This window comes from Lycorma delicatula, chromosome 9 (genome assembly GCF_047948215.1).
Source record: "Lycorma delicatula isolate Av1 chromosome 9, ASM4794821v1, whole genome shotgun sequence".
Taxonomy (NCBI): domain Eukaryota; kingdom Metazoa; phylum Arthropoda; class Insecta; order Hemiptera; family Fulgoridae; genus Lycorma; species Lycorma delicatula.
Genome location: NC_134463.1, coordinates 96,413,753 through 96,432,238, shown reverse-complemented (window position 1 = coordinate 96,432,238; position 18,486 = coordinate 96,413,753). Strand labels below are relative to the sequence as shown.

The following is an 18,486-nucleotide window of genomic DNA, read 5'->3' as shown; positions in this document are numbered from 1 at the left end:
TTGCTATGCATGTTTCAACAGGTCGCCGTCTATCACTATGCATGTTTTGACAAGCTTTTCATGACTGAGCTGTGTTATTCTTTTCAATGTGGCTACATGAGATAAGGCTTATTGCAATAAGCCTGGATGAAACCAGCATGTTTGAACAAACAATTGAAATTTTCTAAGTAGCCTAAAATTGTATAGGCTCATTACAATAAGCCTGAAAAATACCAAGCTGGTTAGTAATTCCTAGATAATTTTCCAACCCACCAGGTTGGTCTAGTGGTTAATTAACGCGTCTTCCCAAATCAGCTGATTTGGAAGTCGAGAGTTACAGCGTTCAAGTCCTAGTAAAGCCAGTTATTTTTACACGGATTTGAATACTAGATCGTGGATACCGGTGTTCTTTGGTGGTTGGGTTTCAATTAACCACACATCTCAGGAATGGTCTAACTGAGAATGTACAAGACTACACTTCATTTACACTCATACATATCATCCTCATTCATCCTCTGAAGAATTATCTAAATGGTAGTTACCGGAGGCTAAACAGAAAAAAGAAAAGAAAAGAAAAAGATTTCCAGGCTCATTGCAAAATGACAGCGCTCTTCAATAAGTCTAATTTTTCACTTCCCCTACAACAGAAACATATATTCAGATACTGTTATTTGTTTACTAGTTTCTATTGTACAAAAAAAAAATAATCACATGATACATGTTCTACATAAATAACTAAGATTTCAGGCAGTCTGTTGTTTACATATGTTGAATTAGTAAATTACAAAAAATATTGAAAGATTAACAGTGAAAATGTTTATTAAGATCAAGATTTATGTATAGTAAATCTGCTGGAAAAATTTCCAGTCATTGATTAGTATAATTTTTTAAGTATTTTACTCACTCACCAGGCAGGAATACTAATTCAGTGCAATTAATCATAGTGGTACAGTCAGGACCTTTTTACCTCACTGTTGCAAGCATGCATGATTTTCTTTTTATGTTATATTTTTTTCTGTTAGGTGTCATCTCTTAATCCATGTTAAGACCATTGTCTGATTTTCACATATATTCTCAAGCAGAAGCCCTACAATACTCAGCCAGGGTTTTCTTAAAGTCAATGTTTTCCATCCACATAGAATTATACTCCAAACTTAACATTCACAAGATGCTTCCTCAAATCTAACTTCATCCTACCATATAATTGTTACTTTTCACTAAATGTTTCTTATTCATTGTAATTTCAATTTTTATCTAACATCTCTTTTTGCAGTTTCCTGTTATCATACAAAAAAAAAATACCCATATAAATACCTGTACTGTTTTACTTGTGTAACTTTTCCTTCAGTGTGTTATCATCCATTGGGTTATTGTCTCCCATCATTACTTTGTTTTCTTAAGATTAATCTCTCCATTTATTTGTTAAAATAATCTCCATTATTAGTTAGAGATAATGAATTGATGGGAGAAGAATGATAATTTTATTATTTTTAATTGAAATAACTGCCACTCTTATGATTTTTACCATTAATTTCTGTAATGTTTATTTTTCCTGATGTTGGTGAATATCAGATAGATTATTAACAGAGTAATTTGAGGTATTCATTTATAAATTGGTGTGTAATACCAGATTATTTCTATTACAATTATATCTTTTCAAATATAGGTATTCTGAAAAAGTCATTTTTCCTTTTACAAATATCTATGAGGCTAACTCAATTATTATCTGCAATTTAGTTATATTTTTGTTTATGTTGGTAGTACTGTTGTATTGCGCAGATGACACATGCGTGGTTTAATTGTTGTTATGGCTGTGCAGATTTGATGCTGCTAGGTTAGTTCCATTATCGCTGCCCTGCCATTAACCATGGCTGCTACTACGCTTTCTGTTTGGACCAAAGAAGAGCAACGTTTAGTGATCTGTTTTTTGTGGTAGGAAGGTGTATCAGGGGCCGAAATTCATCAAAGACTTTTGGTACAGTATGGGAACAGTGTGTTGCCGCAATGGAGTGTCTGCGAATGAATTGAAAAATTCAAAAATGGTCACACAAGTGTTACGCATGATGAAGGAGCCAGACAACCGTTTACCGCCAAAATGAGGAAACCATTGAGCAGGCACGTGACATGGTTTTCTTAGACAGGCGAGTAACTATTGATGAAGTGGCACATCATCTGCAAATTAGTCACAGTTCAGCCTACAAAATCATCCACAACAGAATGGGTTTCATAAAGTCTGTGTAAGATGGGTCCCAAAACAACTCGCACAGTTGCATAAACAAACACGCTTGAACATCTGCCAAAAACATTTGGATCGCTATGGTCACAAACAGGACATCTTCTTAGACAGAATCATCACTGGTGACGAAACATGAATCCATCATTATGCGCCATAGAGTATAACGGCAGAGTATGGAATGGAAACATCCAAATTCACCCTACAAAAAAAGTTCAAGACCCAACCATCTATAGGAAAACTGATGCTTATGGTTTATTGCAACTCACAAGGCCCAGTATTGGAACATTATGAGGAAAGGGGCACGACAATAAACAGTGCAAGTTACAGTGAGATGCTTACTACCAAGCTGAAGCCTGCAATTCAAAGCAAATGCTGTCGAAAGGTGTTGTGTTGTTACACGACAATGCCCGTCCACATACTGCTGCCCACACTCCTGAAACCCTCTAGAAACTCAACTTTGAAGTACTGTCTCATCCTCCGTATAGTCCTGATCTTGCCCCTTCTGACTACCACTTGTTTGGTCCACTCAAAGAGGTATTAAGGGGCTGTCAATTTACCTCAGACGAAACAGGAAAGAAGCGGTGCATTCCTGGCTCGCAGCTCAACTGAAAACCTTCTTTTATGAGGGCATCAGGAAACTTGTGCAACGATGGACAAGTGCATTGAAATGCAAGGGAACTATTTTGAAAAATGATGGTACATGTAAGATTCCTTTAAGATTTGTAAGATTTGTATTGCAATAAAATTTATAACTACTTGCGGATAATAATTGACTTGCCCTCATATATAATTTTTATTTTACAAATATCTTAAAATTGTTCTTTGTCCCTTAATAAATAGCATACCCTATAAAATAGAAAAACATTAATCCTTTAAGCTAATTCATTTAGCAGTTTATTAGAATTATAATACAGTTTTTGCAAGTGCTTGAAAATTATAAAAATCAAAATAAAAAAGACTCAGAATTAATTGAAGATATCATCTGATGATTGAGAAGACATTAAATAAAATATTCCTTTGTTCATTTAAAATAAATGATTTGTTTTTATTTCTGATTAATAAACAAATGTATTTTTAAATTGAAAAAAATATTCTATGTAATTATGCAATAAGTATTGTGTTTCTAAAATATATTTTACAGTGATGATAATACCTGGGAACCTGAGGAAAATTTAGATTGCCCCGATCTTATACAACAGTTTGAAGATTCTCGAAAGAAAAAAGAAACAGCTAAAAAAGAAGAATCTAAAAAGAAACGACCGGCATCCTCAAAAGAAGCACCTGAAGAGAAAAAAACAGTTAAGAAGAAAATAGTTGAGGTCAGATAAGGTTTTTGTAATAGTCATTTTTATGTTGTACATTTCATATATTTAAACTTGTAAATTTCTATCCTGTTCATACAACTAGATTTCCCATTTATACTAGTGATTGCTATAAATGACTTGGTTGTTGTGTAATACCTTTTCACTGTTGTTCATTTAAAAACTCAGTAAATAAAATATAATCCATAATACCACCTGATATTCCCAGACTATAATTAAACAGTGGTAGTGCAGCATCATTTTTACCAACTTTTAATGAATGGGTTGAATCTAGTTCACTTACAAGGCTTGGTTATATAAGATGTTGAACATATACTGCCAACATACAAAACTTGATTAGATTTCACCTTATCCGTAGTCTCATTTTTTCAGTGTTTTTCAGGGCTTTCAGAATTATCATTAGCATTTTCAGGATATGTAAGCTTCAAGAAGTGTTTCTGATAGTCTTTTTTTATGTGCATTATTGCATAAAAATTAATTTTGACATTTCACAGTCACCAGAGTCAAAGTAGAAATCAACATACAGCCTTTATAGTTTACTAATGTGTTGCAGATGATTATGGCTGTTTTCCTGTGGAAGATTGATTGATAGTTAAGGTTTAGTTAAAACAGTTTTACAGTTCCTCAATACTGCCCATAGCCACCATCGGGTTCTTATTACTTCCTGCCACCAGATGATCTATGGATGCAACAAGCAATAGGTACAATCAGTGTGTAAAAAAGGAATTTAGCTTCCTGGAGCCTTCAAATCAAAAAAGAGTGAAGCACTAGGTACCTTGGCAATTCCAAAATATCGTATACGTAACACTATTCCGATGATATGAAAGATATTCATGATATCTCTTGATAGAAAGTGGGTTGATATTTACTCTCCACGTTTTTTTATATACTGTGAATATGAATATAAAAACAGTAACAATGTGCAATTCGATATTGTTTTAAACATGGTTTATCGACTAGTTTATCAGCATTTTGTGCCTCTAAAACAATCAACAGTGAGTATTACTACAGTGTGCTCCAGACATTAATATATCACCAGAAAATAACCTGAATTGAAGATATCATTGTGTTCATAATGATAATGCACAAATGCAAACGTCAATTTTAGGAAAACATTTTGTAGAGCAAAAACATCACACTATTTCTGCAACCAGTTTATAGCCCAGACCTCACCCCATGCAATTTCTGGCTCTTCCTGATGTTAAAGAAAGAATTACGTTGTTGGCAATTGCAACAGATGGGTGAGTGCCAGGTTGCAGGGTAGTCTTTCTTTAAAAGCATACTTTAAGAAGGGTTTAGGAAGGCTATGCTTACCAAATGGCAAGAAAGGGTGTTTCAACAGAGCACGTTAGTCTTTAAAGCAGGAACAGAAATGTAATGAGAGTGACAGTAGTAGCGAATTGTTGTTTTAAACTTACTCATAAAATAAATTTGTATGATTAAATTAATGTATTTCTTTAAACACACGTAGCATTGAGAATTCTTTACCTAAACTACTTCATAAATCGTCAGCTAATGAGTTGAATTACACGCCTACATCATTGTTGGTTAATACTGTAAACAATAAACAATGTATCATGCTGGCTAAGAAAAATGTTAACTACAGTTAAGTGCGAGCTCTCGCATGTATAACATTTAGCAGTACAGCTACTTTTACTACCAATTTATGATTTTATTTTTCCCTGTAAAGTCAGAGTATATATTATATTAATGTGTATTAAGTGTTTAAAGTTTTGTAATAAGTGTTTGTAAGTGTATTGCAATGAACTTTTTAATAAAAATGCCATGCGGTTGGATTAAACATCCAGATAGTTTCTGCTACATTTGTGGTAAAGTAACATTAAAGTCTGAGAAGAAATCTTTGATAAAAAAAAAACGTAGCACTTAATTACGGTAAGTAGGTGATCAGGACAGGTCCTGGGCTCCTCTTACTTGTTACAATTCATGTATAATGCTGTAGATGATCGGCGATTGGTTGAATGGATCTCATCACATGACATTTGCATTCCAGAGGTTTGTATTTGTAGAGAACTGAAGAATCACTTCACGGACTGCTATTTTTATACTAAGAAAATATCAGATATAACGGATAAGACTAGACATACTGTTATATATACTTCTCCCTCTGTTGTAAGACCAGTGCCTCAGTACACAGTTCCAAATTTCATTACCACCAAAAACATGGAAATTAGGTGAAGACGAAGGTGTTGATATTGAAGGTTATGCAGATTTATTAGATGAGAACAAAATAGAGACCCAGGCTTTTTAGAAAATGTAATTATTGAACCACACTTAATTAGTCAGAATTAAATGATCTCATTGTGTTGGATATGATTTACAGTTTGTGTCATATTTGAGGAGATCTGAAAGTGATAACACTGTTACTTGGTTTACAACTTGGATGTACTAAATTTTGTTACTTCTTGCGTGAATGGGACAGCAGGGGTAAGAAGAATCATGTTAAAAGAGAGTGGTCAAAAAGAGAAACATTACTGTAGGAGAGAAGAACGTTTAAGTCCAGCACTAGTAAAACTTGAAAAAGTTTATCTTCCACTATTACAGATTAAGAAGCTAGATTTAATGAAAAATTTTTTTAAAGCAATGGATTGTGATGAGAGTGGATTTCACTTTCTAATATATTAGTTCGCTAATATAAGTGATATTAAAATAAAGGAAGTTATATATGTTTGACCGCAAATAAGAAAACTAATGAATATTGGCTTGGAAGACAGTTTGAATGGCCGTGAGTTGCTGCATGGAAATCTTTTAAAAAGGTTTTAAACAACTTCCTTGAAAGTAATTAGGCAAATAACTACAAAGAACTTATAACTGAGCTTTTTAAAAACTATAAACCACTTGAATGTAATATGCCACTAAAAATCTACCTGGTTCTCATCTGGATTTTTTTCCCTACCATTTGGGGCTGTGCAGAACATTTTTCTCCAGGAAATATCCCCGTAGAAACATAATGCTGTTGGAATCTCAATACTGATGTACCTACAGCAAACTACAACAAAAAATTTAAAAGAAGCAGATTTTAGACGTGTAGAAATATTTAATATATTGTTTCACTACCATCACAATGCTTTTTTTTTTTTTTTTTCAAAAAAGGTAACTGCAAAAAACTGTGCCTGATAAAAAGAAACCACTTTACATATTTGAAATCTGCATCAAAAATACTATAAGATTCAGATAATATTCTTTTAACAAACAAAAAACTAAATTTTGTTGTCTATTATGATGCTGTACACTTCCAGCTGTATAGTTATTTTGCAGAATAATAGTTCTTATTGTAGGTAGCTAATGTTATATCTGATGTTACTGTACAACGCTTATTGTTAAAACTCATCTGTTTATTTACCTTTTTGTTTTATATATATAATATACATTAATATAAATGTGTAATGTATTTCTCTAAAAATTTTTTAGTTTTATTTACTTATTTTTAATGTAAGGTATTACTTGTAATAAAGTAATACTAATTGTTATTTTTTATTACGTACTGTTAAATATGTATTCTGTTAACTGTATATTACCTTTTTGTATAAAAATTGACATTTGTTAATGCTACATGTGTTGTATAAAAGAATTAAAACAAAAAATTAACCTGCCATTCATTACACACTTCCAAACCGTTCAATCGCCTGTCTCGGCCTCCTTTCAAGCCATCCTTTATTCTCTTTGTTTACTCATCCAATCTCTATTTTCGCTTATAAGGGTTTTCTTTCACTGTATCTCTGACCCGTTTTATTCCTCACCTTTCCCGTACTTGTAACATCTTTACTGCTGCATAGAAACTTTCATTTCACAATCCTGCATTCTCCTCACATTCCATTTAGTTACAGTCCGCCTCTCTTTTTTTATATGTATTCATTGGGATGTAGTTTGCCTATTACATCAGCTTTATGTATTTTTTTGTATTTATTAATTACAGGAGGATAATAAACCAAGAGGATTTGAGAGGAATTTAGAGCCTGAAAAGATTATTGGTGCTACAGATTCTAGCGGTGAATTGATGTTCTTAATGAAGTGGTAAGGTTTAGTCTATATCTTTTCCCCTTTTCTAATTAATTTATTAAACAAAAATTTTAGTTTCTAGTTCCTGTTATGTTAGGGAACCTGTTTATTAGAAAGTGAAATCCAGTCCCATCACAATCCATCGCTTTAAACTTCATTAAATTTTTATTTTAGAAACTAAAAATTTTAGTGACATGATATCTTCCTCACCATCTGATTTAATGGAAATTGTGTGCATGTCAGGTGCTCACAAAGGAGCACAAGCAGGAACATCTTAAGTTCATTGCAGGAACTAATAAACTGATAACTTGTGAAATAATGCTCGTGTAAATTGTCAACTGTAATTTCTCTTATGTTGAATTTTTGCTGTCCATGTAGATTAGAGTTTGGTCTTCACTCTGACTACAAGCCTTATGCTTAGACTGTTCTGATCATGTCATGGTAGTATTTTTCTTAAATGCCAATTTATATATATATGTGTGTGTGTGTGCGTGCATACATATAATTCCTTTTTTAATGTTTTTACTCAACGAAGAAAAATGTAAATATAAGATATGAAGTTTAGTGAAATTCATCAACAAATTTGTAGAATGTATGTTAAAAAATGATTCACCATACCTTTAATGAATTAGTTTGCATAGGTCAATGAAAAAGTTCATATAAAACAATGTTTCACAGTTTCTGTGTTCTTGGAAAATCTGAAATATTATGATCCAAGCTACATGATATCTTTCCTTACTATTTGACTTAACAGAGATTGTGAGCATTTTATGTGTTCATAAAGGAGCACAAGCAGAAATCTAAATTCTTTGACATTTCTGAGAGATTGAAAATATTTATCTAGTGTATTTTATATCATGAGATTCAACAATGATAGTTTCACTGTTTATTGTGAACTATTGAATAAACTATTCTGGTTATACTATCTAGAACAAAAGGCACCAGTTGTTGATTTAAGCTTTTTTTAACCCATAGTAATGATAAGCTGTTCTACAAAATCCTACCACAACTTCATGATCACCTGCTCTACAGTCCTTATCTGACCAATCAGCTGGTTTGATCTAGTGGTAAGACTCATCTTCATAAATCAGCTGATTTTGAAGTTGAAAGTTCATCCTAATAAGGGTAGAGTTGCTTTTATTCAAATTTGAATACTCTCAATTCAAAAATATTTATTAAAAGTTGTACTGTTTCTGTTAAATTTGATTTTTCTTTTAAATGAATACTTTTTACATAACAAATGTTTAATTGAGAAGAAAAAAGTGATAAAATATTTGTAATATCAGCAACCATTTTACAATAGAAACAATGTTTTAATATTGACTAAGTAATATATATGTGGCATATCCAGAAAGTAAGTGCTGTTTCCTTCTACCAATGTCACAGTGCTGCAATCACAACTCTGAACAGACTTGCAAAATTCTGTCATTTATTTGCTTTCAATAGATGCCATTACAAGAACAGCGACATTTGTTTACAGATGATTAAACATTGCTTAAAATCCCAATTGTGAAATTAGGGCAGTTACCTGATTTTTAAACTTGAGAAATGTCAAACCAACTGATATTTATCATGAAATAAATTAGGTTTATGGTAAAAGTTGATGGAATGGTCAGAAAGTCGGTGCAACAGTTCAATGAGAAATGTAGTAATGTGTCTGACAAGAAAAAGGAATAGGCACACTTCCTTGAATAATGATTTTGTTGTGTGAGTGAATGAAAAAATTAAAGAAAATCAACTGTTTAGAATCTCTTCGTTTAGTATTGAGTTCCCTGAAATTTCATGAACAGTTTGGCTGGGAGCAATTGCAACAACCACCTTGTAGTCCTGTGTTAGTGCCGAGTGACTACCACATGTTTCTCTGCTCAAGATATCCTGTGCTAGTCAGGACTATAACAAAGAAACTGACATGAAAAAATGCTGTGCAATAAATCACTGATGTACATCTTCACTGGCAACTTCATTCTTTGAAGAAGGAATGAAAAGACTGATTACAAAACGAAAATTGCCTTAATAATTGTGAAAATTATATAAAAAAGTAGTTTAATGTTTGCTCTTCCGTTAATAATAAAATTATATCTATGAAAAGTTATGTATATTTTTTTAATAATAAAACTGTACTTACTTTCAAGTTTCACCTCGTAACTTTAAATCAAACTGTTTTATTACAAAAGCCTTTCAGTATTTTATATTTAGTAAGTATATTAGAAAAAAACATTTCATGTTTACTTGTCAGTTATTTTAAATTTGTATTACTACTATAAAAATCTTTAATGAAATAATAGTTTAATTATTATTTACAGATTATTTTATTTAATTGTTTATATTAGGAAGGGTACTGATGAAGCCGACCTTGTTCCTGCAAGACAAGCTAATGTAAGATGTCCTCAGACTGTGATTCAGTTTTATGAGGAAAGGTTGACATGGCATACATCATCTCATGATGAAGATGAGAACATTAAAGATTCTGCACCATAACTAAATAAGTTTTATTTTTTAATGAAAATAGGAACATTGTTAATGACAACAATATAAAATTAATCTGCGTTATTTCTTATGATATTTTATTTAAATAGTTAACTGAAGTGAAATATTTTTTTTATAAGTGATTTGTGTCAAATCAAAAGAAAACATTTTAACAGACATTTTTATATTAATATTTAATATTTAGTGCTATTCATTTCTTGTATACATAGAGTGCCTGAGTGATCTTTTCTTTAAGTTGGTCTAATTCTTACAAACATAAAATTATTTGGTTTTGATAAGTAATTATTAAAATAGATCTTTTTAGTGTAATGTATAATTGTATGATTTGTCATTTAAATAAGTTGTAACAACTTTTTACTTACAATATAACTTTACTAAATATGCTGTTCTCTAATATGCTATAACTGTGACATACCTGAAAGTTCTTTTCATTACTAGAAGAAAGCACGTTCAGTAGCAATAGCTACTCAGTGATTTCATGATTATTTTAATTTCACTTATTTATATTTATTTGTTTTGGGGTAATCCTTATACAAAGGTTGAGAGTACAGTCCTGTAATATAAAAATGTATATTAAAAAAAAATTATAAAACATACAGATTACTAATAAAATAAAAACCAAATGAAAGAAAAAGAACCAACAAGCTGTAGACTTTCAAAATCATTAACCATTAAATCCTTTAATTTTCAGAGCTGCACTAAAAAAAAAAAAAAAAAAAAGTAAATGTTTAATTTTTTAACATCACTAAGTAAGCAGTTCATGCAAGGATTGTCATAAGTAAAATATATTTATTTGAATTACTGTGCAATATACTTCCTTCCATTGAATATAGGACAAAGTAGCAGAAAATGAAGGATATCCACGAAGCAGATTTAGGTTGTACAAATCACCTATTAAATCATTAGAAAATACACATTCATTTCCTTGGAGCAATTTCCAATCCTCAGCAAACCTCCATCTCAACTGATACATTATTTTTTACTTATAGATTCCCGTTAAGAATTGTAAATATGCTTTAGCACCACTGAAAGAGCTTATATTTTTGAAGAAATAGCTAAAACATGAGAATGGTGGAATCTATCTTAATATTTTGAATTATGTGATGTATATACTTTTTCCCAATTAAATCCTTAATTAAAAAACCCGCAATTACTAAAGAAATTAGTATATATTATATATTAGTATTTATTATGTTAAGCCAGTTATACCATAGTTCATTATTTTTACCCCATCATCCAATATTATTAACCTCTAAGTGGTAACCTATCCATTCTTAAAAAATCTGAATAGCAAATGTACAGAAACTTTGATTTTACTAAAGCATTAAATAATTTAATTTTTGCAGTCCATGAGTCAGATTTTGAATTAATTAAAATAATACTCTCTTATGGTAATATTATGCTTAAATAATTAAACCAGGTATAAACATTTATTTTATTATTATTATTAAAGTATAAGATCTAACACTTCTTGACCTTTCACTCTTTGAACGGAAAAATTTTTGAAATTATCTTAATAATTAAATTATTAGCAGAGCAGTTCTGGGATAAAATGTCAAGTTTGTTAATGATTCCCACCTAGCTACAATCAAGAATCGCCAAATCTGCATACAATAAATTCGCATCCTCCACATTTTTAAAGGAAAATTCATCCTGTAGAAAGTAACTGTGCCTATTGCTATATATGGCTTGACATGCTACAGTTAATTTGAAATGCTGAGGCTTCTTAGCTATTTTTTGAATATCGGTAGGTTTAACAAGTTTTTTGAGATAAGTAAAATAATAAATCATACTAGCATTCATATTATCTGCTTATCTTTAAGTTTAATGCTCATGATAATCTTATTCCTCCAGTGAGATTAGATGATTATAACATCTTTATGGTCAAGGCTGTAAAATCTAAAAGGATTTCATAATTATAATTATTTATTGATTGCAACAAGATTCTATATATACTGTTTTCAATACAGTTTTCTCAAGAAGTTTTTTGATCCCAAAAAGGAAAATGTCTGCCTTGCATTCATAATAACGCAGCACTAAATGAAAAATGATTTTTCTATTTGACTCCTACTGAAATTTGACTTCATAGATAGATCTTCTAACTGTTTATGGTAAAACCATCACAATTTTTAGATCAACATTTGACTTATATTAAATTAGAGTCAATTTGTAAACTTATCTAAACCGAGTTGTTAACACATTTGCTGCAGTGGATAAATTAGGTAACTTTCCTACCTTGCTGTACAAGCAACTATGATGACATAGTAAATTACCTACTATGCGTTACAGCACATATTGGTCTGTCCTGTGGTTTTGTTCTGTGCATGTAGTTTTTATACAGATTTACTCTACATGCTGAACTGTTTGATCTTGGATTTTTTTTCGGTATACATTTGTGCCGTACCATATACCACATTGTTTTTTAATCTCTTTCTGACAATTTTATTTCTTTTTCATATATTTTTATTTCAAGTTGTTCAATAAAACATTCATAATGTTTTAAATTCACAATCGTATAAATGCGGTTTTTATTTTTATAAATTAAATTAATTATATTACATCACTTAATCCATTACTCACTGTTTTGATTTGTCATCTTATTATTCCTAAATGAAGTATATGTTGAAATATTTTTCTTAAAAAAAAAAAAAAAAAACACCCATTCAAATGTATATTTTAATAATATACACACTGGGCAAAACATAAAATCTATTTTCAGATAATTGGGTCTGAATCGCTTGACATAAAATGTTTATATGCTTGCCTATAAACATATCCAAATAATTAATAGATTGATGATGTATTTTTTATTTGATTAATTACTTTTTTAATGTAATATTTTTTCTCGTTATGATGTCATTGTGAAAAAAGCTTTTTTTAAATTCATAAATATCAAATCCTACAACCATAATATATAAATCCATAAAATTTATAGTCTGAAATTTTTAATTTTATTTTTCATCTTTATTAAATTAATTATATACCATTATAAATTACAATTAAAAAAAATATTTTGTAGAAAATTTGCATTTTAATAAAAGAAATGATGCTGGAACAGAACAGTACAGCAAAATTACCCCTAATAATTATTATGAATTGTCACTAAATAAAAATATGTATAAAAGAACTGTTTCAACTAGAGTTAGTTCACTTGTTTTCTGAGATATATCGTAGACCATAAAATCATTTAACAAAATAATTTTAGTTAAAAAGAGAAATAAAATAATCATTACATAAGGCATATTATGTGCCATAACATACAGTCATCAAGTTCAATACGGCAACTATGAGGCCCGTACACACAAGAATTAAATAACTTACCATTCAGCACTGTACTAGAATTACGCAAACTACAAGCACACAGCAACTCCCTATTATGGCACATATGCACTGTACCGCAGTGAACGTGTTAACTACCATACTGACTGCTCAAAGCAGTCATAAATGCATTGATGTAGTTATATTCATAAAAGAGCACAGTCTCACTGTTTTTTCAGTTGTACAGTCAGAAAATTGTTACTTTACATATATTTTTGTATTTCGTGGAAAAAAATGTTATTCAAAGAAAAAATTATTTTGTCATTATTTATTATTACTATTAATCATGGTGCTTTATCTGGATTTGAAATGTTTGTAATTTTGTGAATTTGTTTGTTTAGCATTATAAGTTTTTACTTATAAAACCAGTCATGTTAGCACTAAGTGGTTTTTTTTAATAAGTATTTGTTAAGATACAAGTGTGTTATTGTATGTAATTCATGTTTAGTGATTTATTTTTAAGTAAGTGATAACCAACACAGTTGTTTTATTTTATATATAAGTGTATTTGTAAAAATGTAGTGATTGATATTTTTTACTCTGGCAGACTGTAATTTTTTATATTATCAAAGAAATATGAATATTTAAATTTTGTTTATTTTTGTTAATTGAAAAGTGTATTCAGTAAATAAATTGTTTTTTTTTTTAATTTTTCTTTGCACTTTCCACCGTCTCTTATATTTAAAAATTACAAAATTGAAGTTACCATAAAGTTATATTTAGTTATCAGATTCTTTTTTTAATACTTAAATTTTTTTAATAATTACTTAAACACCAAACAGTAACAGAAAAACCTAAAAAAAAAACTAACCCCAATAGTCAACTTTCGCAGGATCCCACATCATCAGTCGGTACATAATTCTACAATTGCATCAACAGGTACATAATTCTACAATTACATCAACAGGTACATAATTCTACAATTACATCAACAAAAACAAAATAAATAAAAATTTTAAAATTTAGAAAATATAAACACTAAAAGCCACAAAATTTGTAACAACTCACTGCCATTACTGAAATGATGTAAATTTAAAGCATCACACATCTACATTCATAAACATTGTTGCCAACTGCTATAATCCACTTTGTCTAATTAAAACATCATCTTCAGTTACAATCTGTTGGTCATTTCATACTTTTGTTTAAATTTATAAATATAATATTTTTCAATTATATTCATTTTTTTATTGTTATTACAAATTTCCAAATTATTTTTACAGTCAGTAATACTATGCTTACATTGCAATAAAATGGTAGTCCACATTATATACACATCTCTCTGTTTCTGTAAGCATTGTTCCATAAACCCTTTAAAAGATCTGTTATTTTTTTATCATATATATTAGTAATCTCTGTGTTATTTTCTTGTAATTTTGTAAAATTACCATGGTACTTAATACTCTGTTTCTTTTATGTACATTTTCTATCATTATATCATCAAACCATTAAATACTGCTGTTTATTTTATTTCATCTGTTTCTTTCTTCAGTTTATTTCCATTGTTTATTTCTTTTGTAATTTCTGTCAATTTTAGTGTGTTTCTAAATTTTTAAGTTTTTATTTCTTTTTTGTTATTTGGTGATGTAATTATAGAATTGTGTACTGACTAATGATGTGGAATCCTGTGAAAGTCAACTATTGGTACTAGTTTTTTTTTTAGGTTTTTCTTTAATATGTTTGGTGGTTAAGTTATTTTTGGAATTTAATTAGCACAGTAGTCAATCAATTGACAAGTTATTTGAATTTTCAAAAAGATAAATGTATTAAGTATATCTACACATATACACACAGGTTGAGAAAAAAGTTGTTTAGTCCTGAATTCATTAATCTACTGAAGTGAGAAATTAGCACTAATGGGTGGACTTGAATTTGTAGTAGCTGTAATGTATACACAACCATCAAGTAATTCTGTTATGTATGTCAATAACAGGTTTTCTAAAGATTATCGTTTATTTTACATTCTGCGTTTATTCCTCCAGAAAGATGATTTTACTTGATGAAGCATACCCAATAAGTCAACAATTTCATGCAAGCTGCTCATTGTAGCAAAACTGGTAGTGTAGACGAATGAAAACAGTCCAACTAACTAATAGTTTTAAATGTCAAATCTTTAAAACATGTTGGTACATTCTTTGAACGACGACCTCAAATGTCAATAAGAAGACTTTATCAGCATATTGGAATGTCATGCAGACAAAGGCAGAAAGAAGTTGATTGACATTACATCCATACCATATTCACATTGTGAAGGAATTGCAAGAATCCAATTACAGAAAAAGGCTCAATTATTTCAAACGGTTTATGTATTTTGTTTGTGAGAATATTTGGATTCTGAATAACATTTTCTTTAGTGACACGGCATGGTTTCATCTAACTGGTTATGTAAACAGCTAGAACAAATGATGACTAGAGTGCAGAGAATCCTCACATTTTCCATAAGACTACATACATTACATTTAGAAAAGACTGGAGTGCAAATTTCTCAGAAGAGAATAGTGGATCCAATATTTTTTCCAGAAACAGTAACTTCTGAATATAATTTTGGTTTTATATCATTATGTGTAATATTTTGGGAGATAGTTAAATAAAAATAAGGCATTTTAAATAGAACAACCTGTATTTTGCTATCACATTTTTAACAATTTCCTTTTTTTACAATAGCAACAGTTCTTTCTTTACATTTTAAAAATATTTAATTTATAAAAATAAGTATTTTGATTCCACTAACTAGAGAAAGTGTAATTTGTTATGTAACTAGTTAATATAAAATGTCTGTAAGTAATGTCAAATATATATTACTGTATTTACATCATTAATAAACCTAATACCATCATAAGTTAATGTTTAATGTAAATATTAATGATCCTATCAGAAATTTTGAATAATCGTTATTAATGCAGGAGAGAGATAACATATTTGCCAGAAAAAAAAAACTTTAAAAACTGTATTAAATTGTGTCCTTAACGGCTTTCACTTGAAATTTTTGCAAAATGAATCGTGAATAAATAAACATGAAAAAACTGTTTCATTATACAGTGAGAAAATGATGGGTCTTTTCTACTTAATTTTCAAGAAGAACCCCGCATAGGAAAGGCGATCTGCAGTTAGTTGTTAGATGTCTTCACTGAAAGGAGAAAATAAATTAAAATCTATCTTTTATATATATAATACAAATTTCTTTTCTAACTCGGGAAATATCATTATGTATTGCTTTAGAGGGTGAGATGAATGATTTGTAGTGTGTGTGAAAATGCCATGTCTGACCGGGACCTCCAGATGAAAGGCCAAGATGCTATTACCCATGTCACGGAGGCCTTTTTTTCTGTTTAGCCTCTGGAAATTACCGTTCAGGTATTACTTCAGAGAATAAATGAGTGTAGTCTTGTACAGTCTAAGTTCGACCATTCCTGAGATGTGTGGTTAATTGAAACCAACCACCAAAGAACACCGGTATCTACGATCTAGCATTCAGATGTGTATAAAAGTAACTGCCTTTACTAGGACTTGAACGCTGGAACCTCGACTTCCAAATCAGCTAATTTGGGGACGCGTTCACCACTACACCAATCCGGTGGGTTTGCCACGTAGGCCTGCTATAAAATATATAATCTAACCTTGACTAGCGAGCGTAGTTTGGTAAATTGGATTTATTTATTTTATAAATTTATATCTATGTATATTTATTTAGTTACTTATATTAATTTATTTACTCCTTTCAGTGGCGCCATCTAACTAACTACAGATCGCCTGCGGCATCTTGAAAAGCACCCTTTTCTGGTTCACCTCCATAATAGTTTTTTTAAGAATAACTATTTAAACTCATTAAGAAAATAATTAGTTTTAGTAGCGAGCGTTGATTATGTTTGAGTAGTTTATGTTGATTACGTGTAATGACGGAATGTAGTACATCAACATAACCTACGCTCGCTAACCTCATCTGCTTTTTTTGTTTGGCTCCGGAATCACCGTAAGGTATTACTTCAGAGGATACGTATGGAAGTAAATGAAGTGTAGTCTTGTACAGTCTCGGGTCGACCATTCCTGAGATTTATGGTGAATTGAAACCCAACCCCAACAAAAGAACACCGGTATCCACGATCTAGTATTCAAATTCGTATAAACGTAACTGCCTTCATAAGGAATTGAACGTTGGAACTCTAAACTTCGAAATCAGCAGATTTGCGAAGGCGTGTTCACTACTAGATCAACCCGGTGGGTGTAGTTTCCACTTACCACCAATTTTCAATATATATGTCCTAGTACTCTTGGAGCCTACACTCCATCATCAGGGACTTCATAGAAGACGTAATTCAACGCAACTTCTCCATCTATAATCGTAAACATCTTACAGACATGATGTTACATTCTTATTGACGTACAAATTATTTTTAATTTTTTGACGATCGATTATTGTGAACGTAACAATTTCAATTTTTAATATAATTATACATAACCTACCGTGTTGGTCTAGTGGTGAAGGTGTCTTCCCAAATCAGCTGATTTGGAAGTCAAGAGTTCCAGCGTTCAAGGCCTAGTAAAGCCAGCTATTTTTACACGGATTTGAATTCTAGATCGTGGATACCGGTGTTCTTTGGTGGTGTTGTTGGGTTTCAATTAATCACACATCTCAGGAATGGTCGAACTGAGAATGTACAAGACTACACTCATACATATCATCCTCTGAAGAATTATATAACGGTAGTTACCGGAGGCCAAACAGGAAAAAGAAAAAATATAATTATACGTGGAGAAGTTGCATGTATGAGTTTTAAATTACGTCTTCTATGAAGTCCCTGATGATGGAGTGGTGAGACTCCAAAAGTATTAGAACATATATACTGAAATTTGTTGGTAAGTGGAAACTTTAATTTATAAAAATTATATTAATACTAGCGTTGTTAAATGCTTAGGAAATTAAATTAATTATTTGCTTTGTTTTTGCTGTTTAAACATTTTGTTTAAATGCTCTCCAAATTATTAAACAAGAATACCCCTACTTGTGAAAATACTTTATTTTAAAAAAATTATGTACATTTAACCATGGTTAACATGTATGCTGTAAGAAATTTTCACCAAAATTGCTTATTTTTTAATGTTTTATTTTGTATGGTGACTGAACTGTAA

The 18,486-nt window shown here is 30.4% G+C and overlaps 1 protein-coding gene across 3 annotated transcripts in view; it reads left to right on the top strand.

Moving 5' to 3' along the window:
• LOC142329701 (chromobox protein homolog 1-like) overlaps positions 1-14,008 on the top strand; it is a 41,935-nt gene extending 27,927 nt beyond the window's left edge. For all 3 annotated transcript variants that reach the window (XM_075374407.1, XM_075374406.1, XM_075374408.1), the window contains 3 exons: positions 3,357-3,534; positions 7,472-7,569; positions 9,885-14,008. In XM_075374407.1, the coding sequence (XP_075230522.1) occupies positions 3,357-3,534; positions 7,472-7,569; positions 9,885-10,032 (424 nt within the window). In that variant the 3' untranslated portion in view covers positions 10,033-14,008. The remainder of the gene's footprint in view (positions 1-3,356; positions 3,535-7,471; positions 7,570-9,884) is intronic.
• The last annotated feature ends 4,478 nt before the right edge of the window (positions 14,009-18,486 follow it).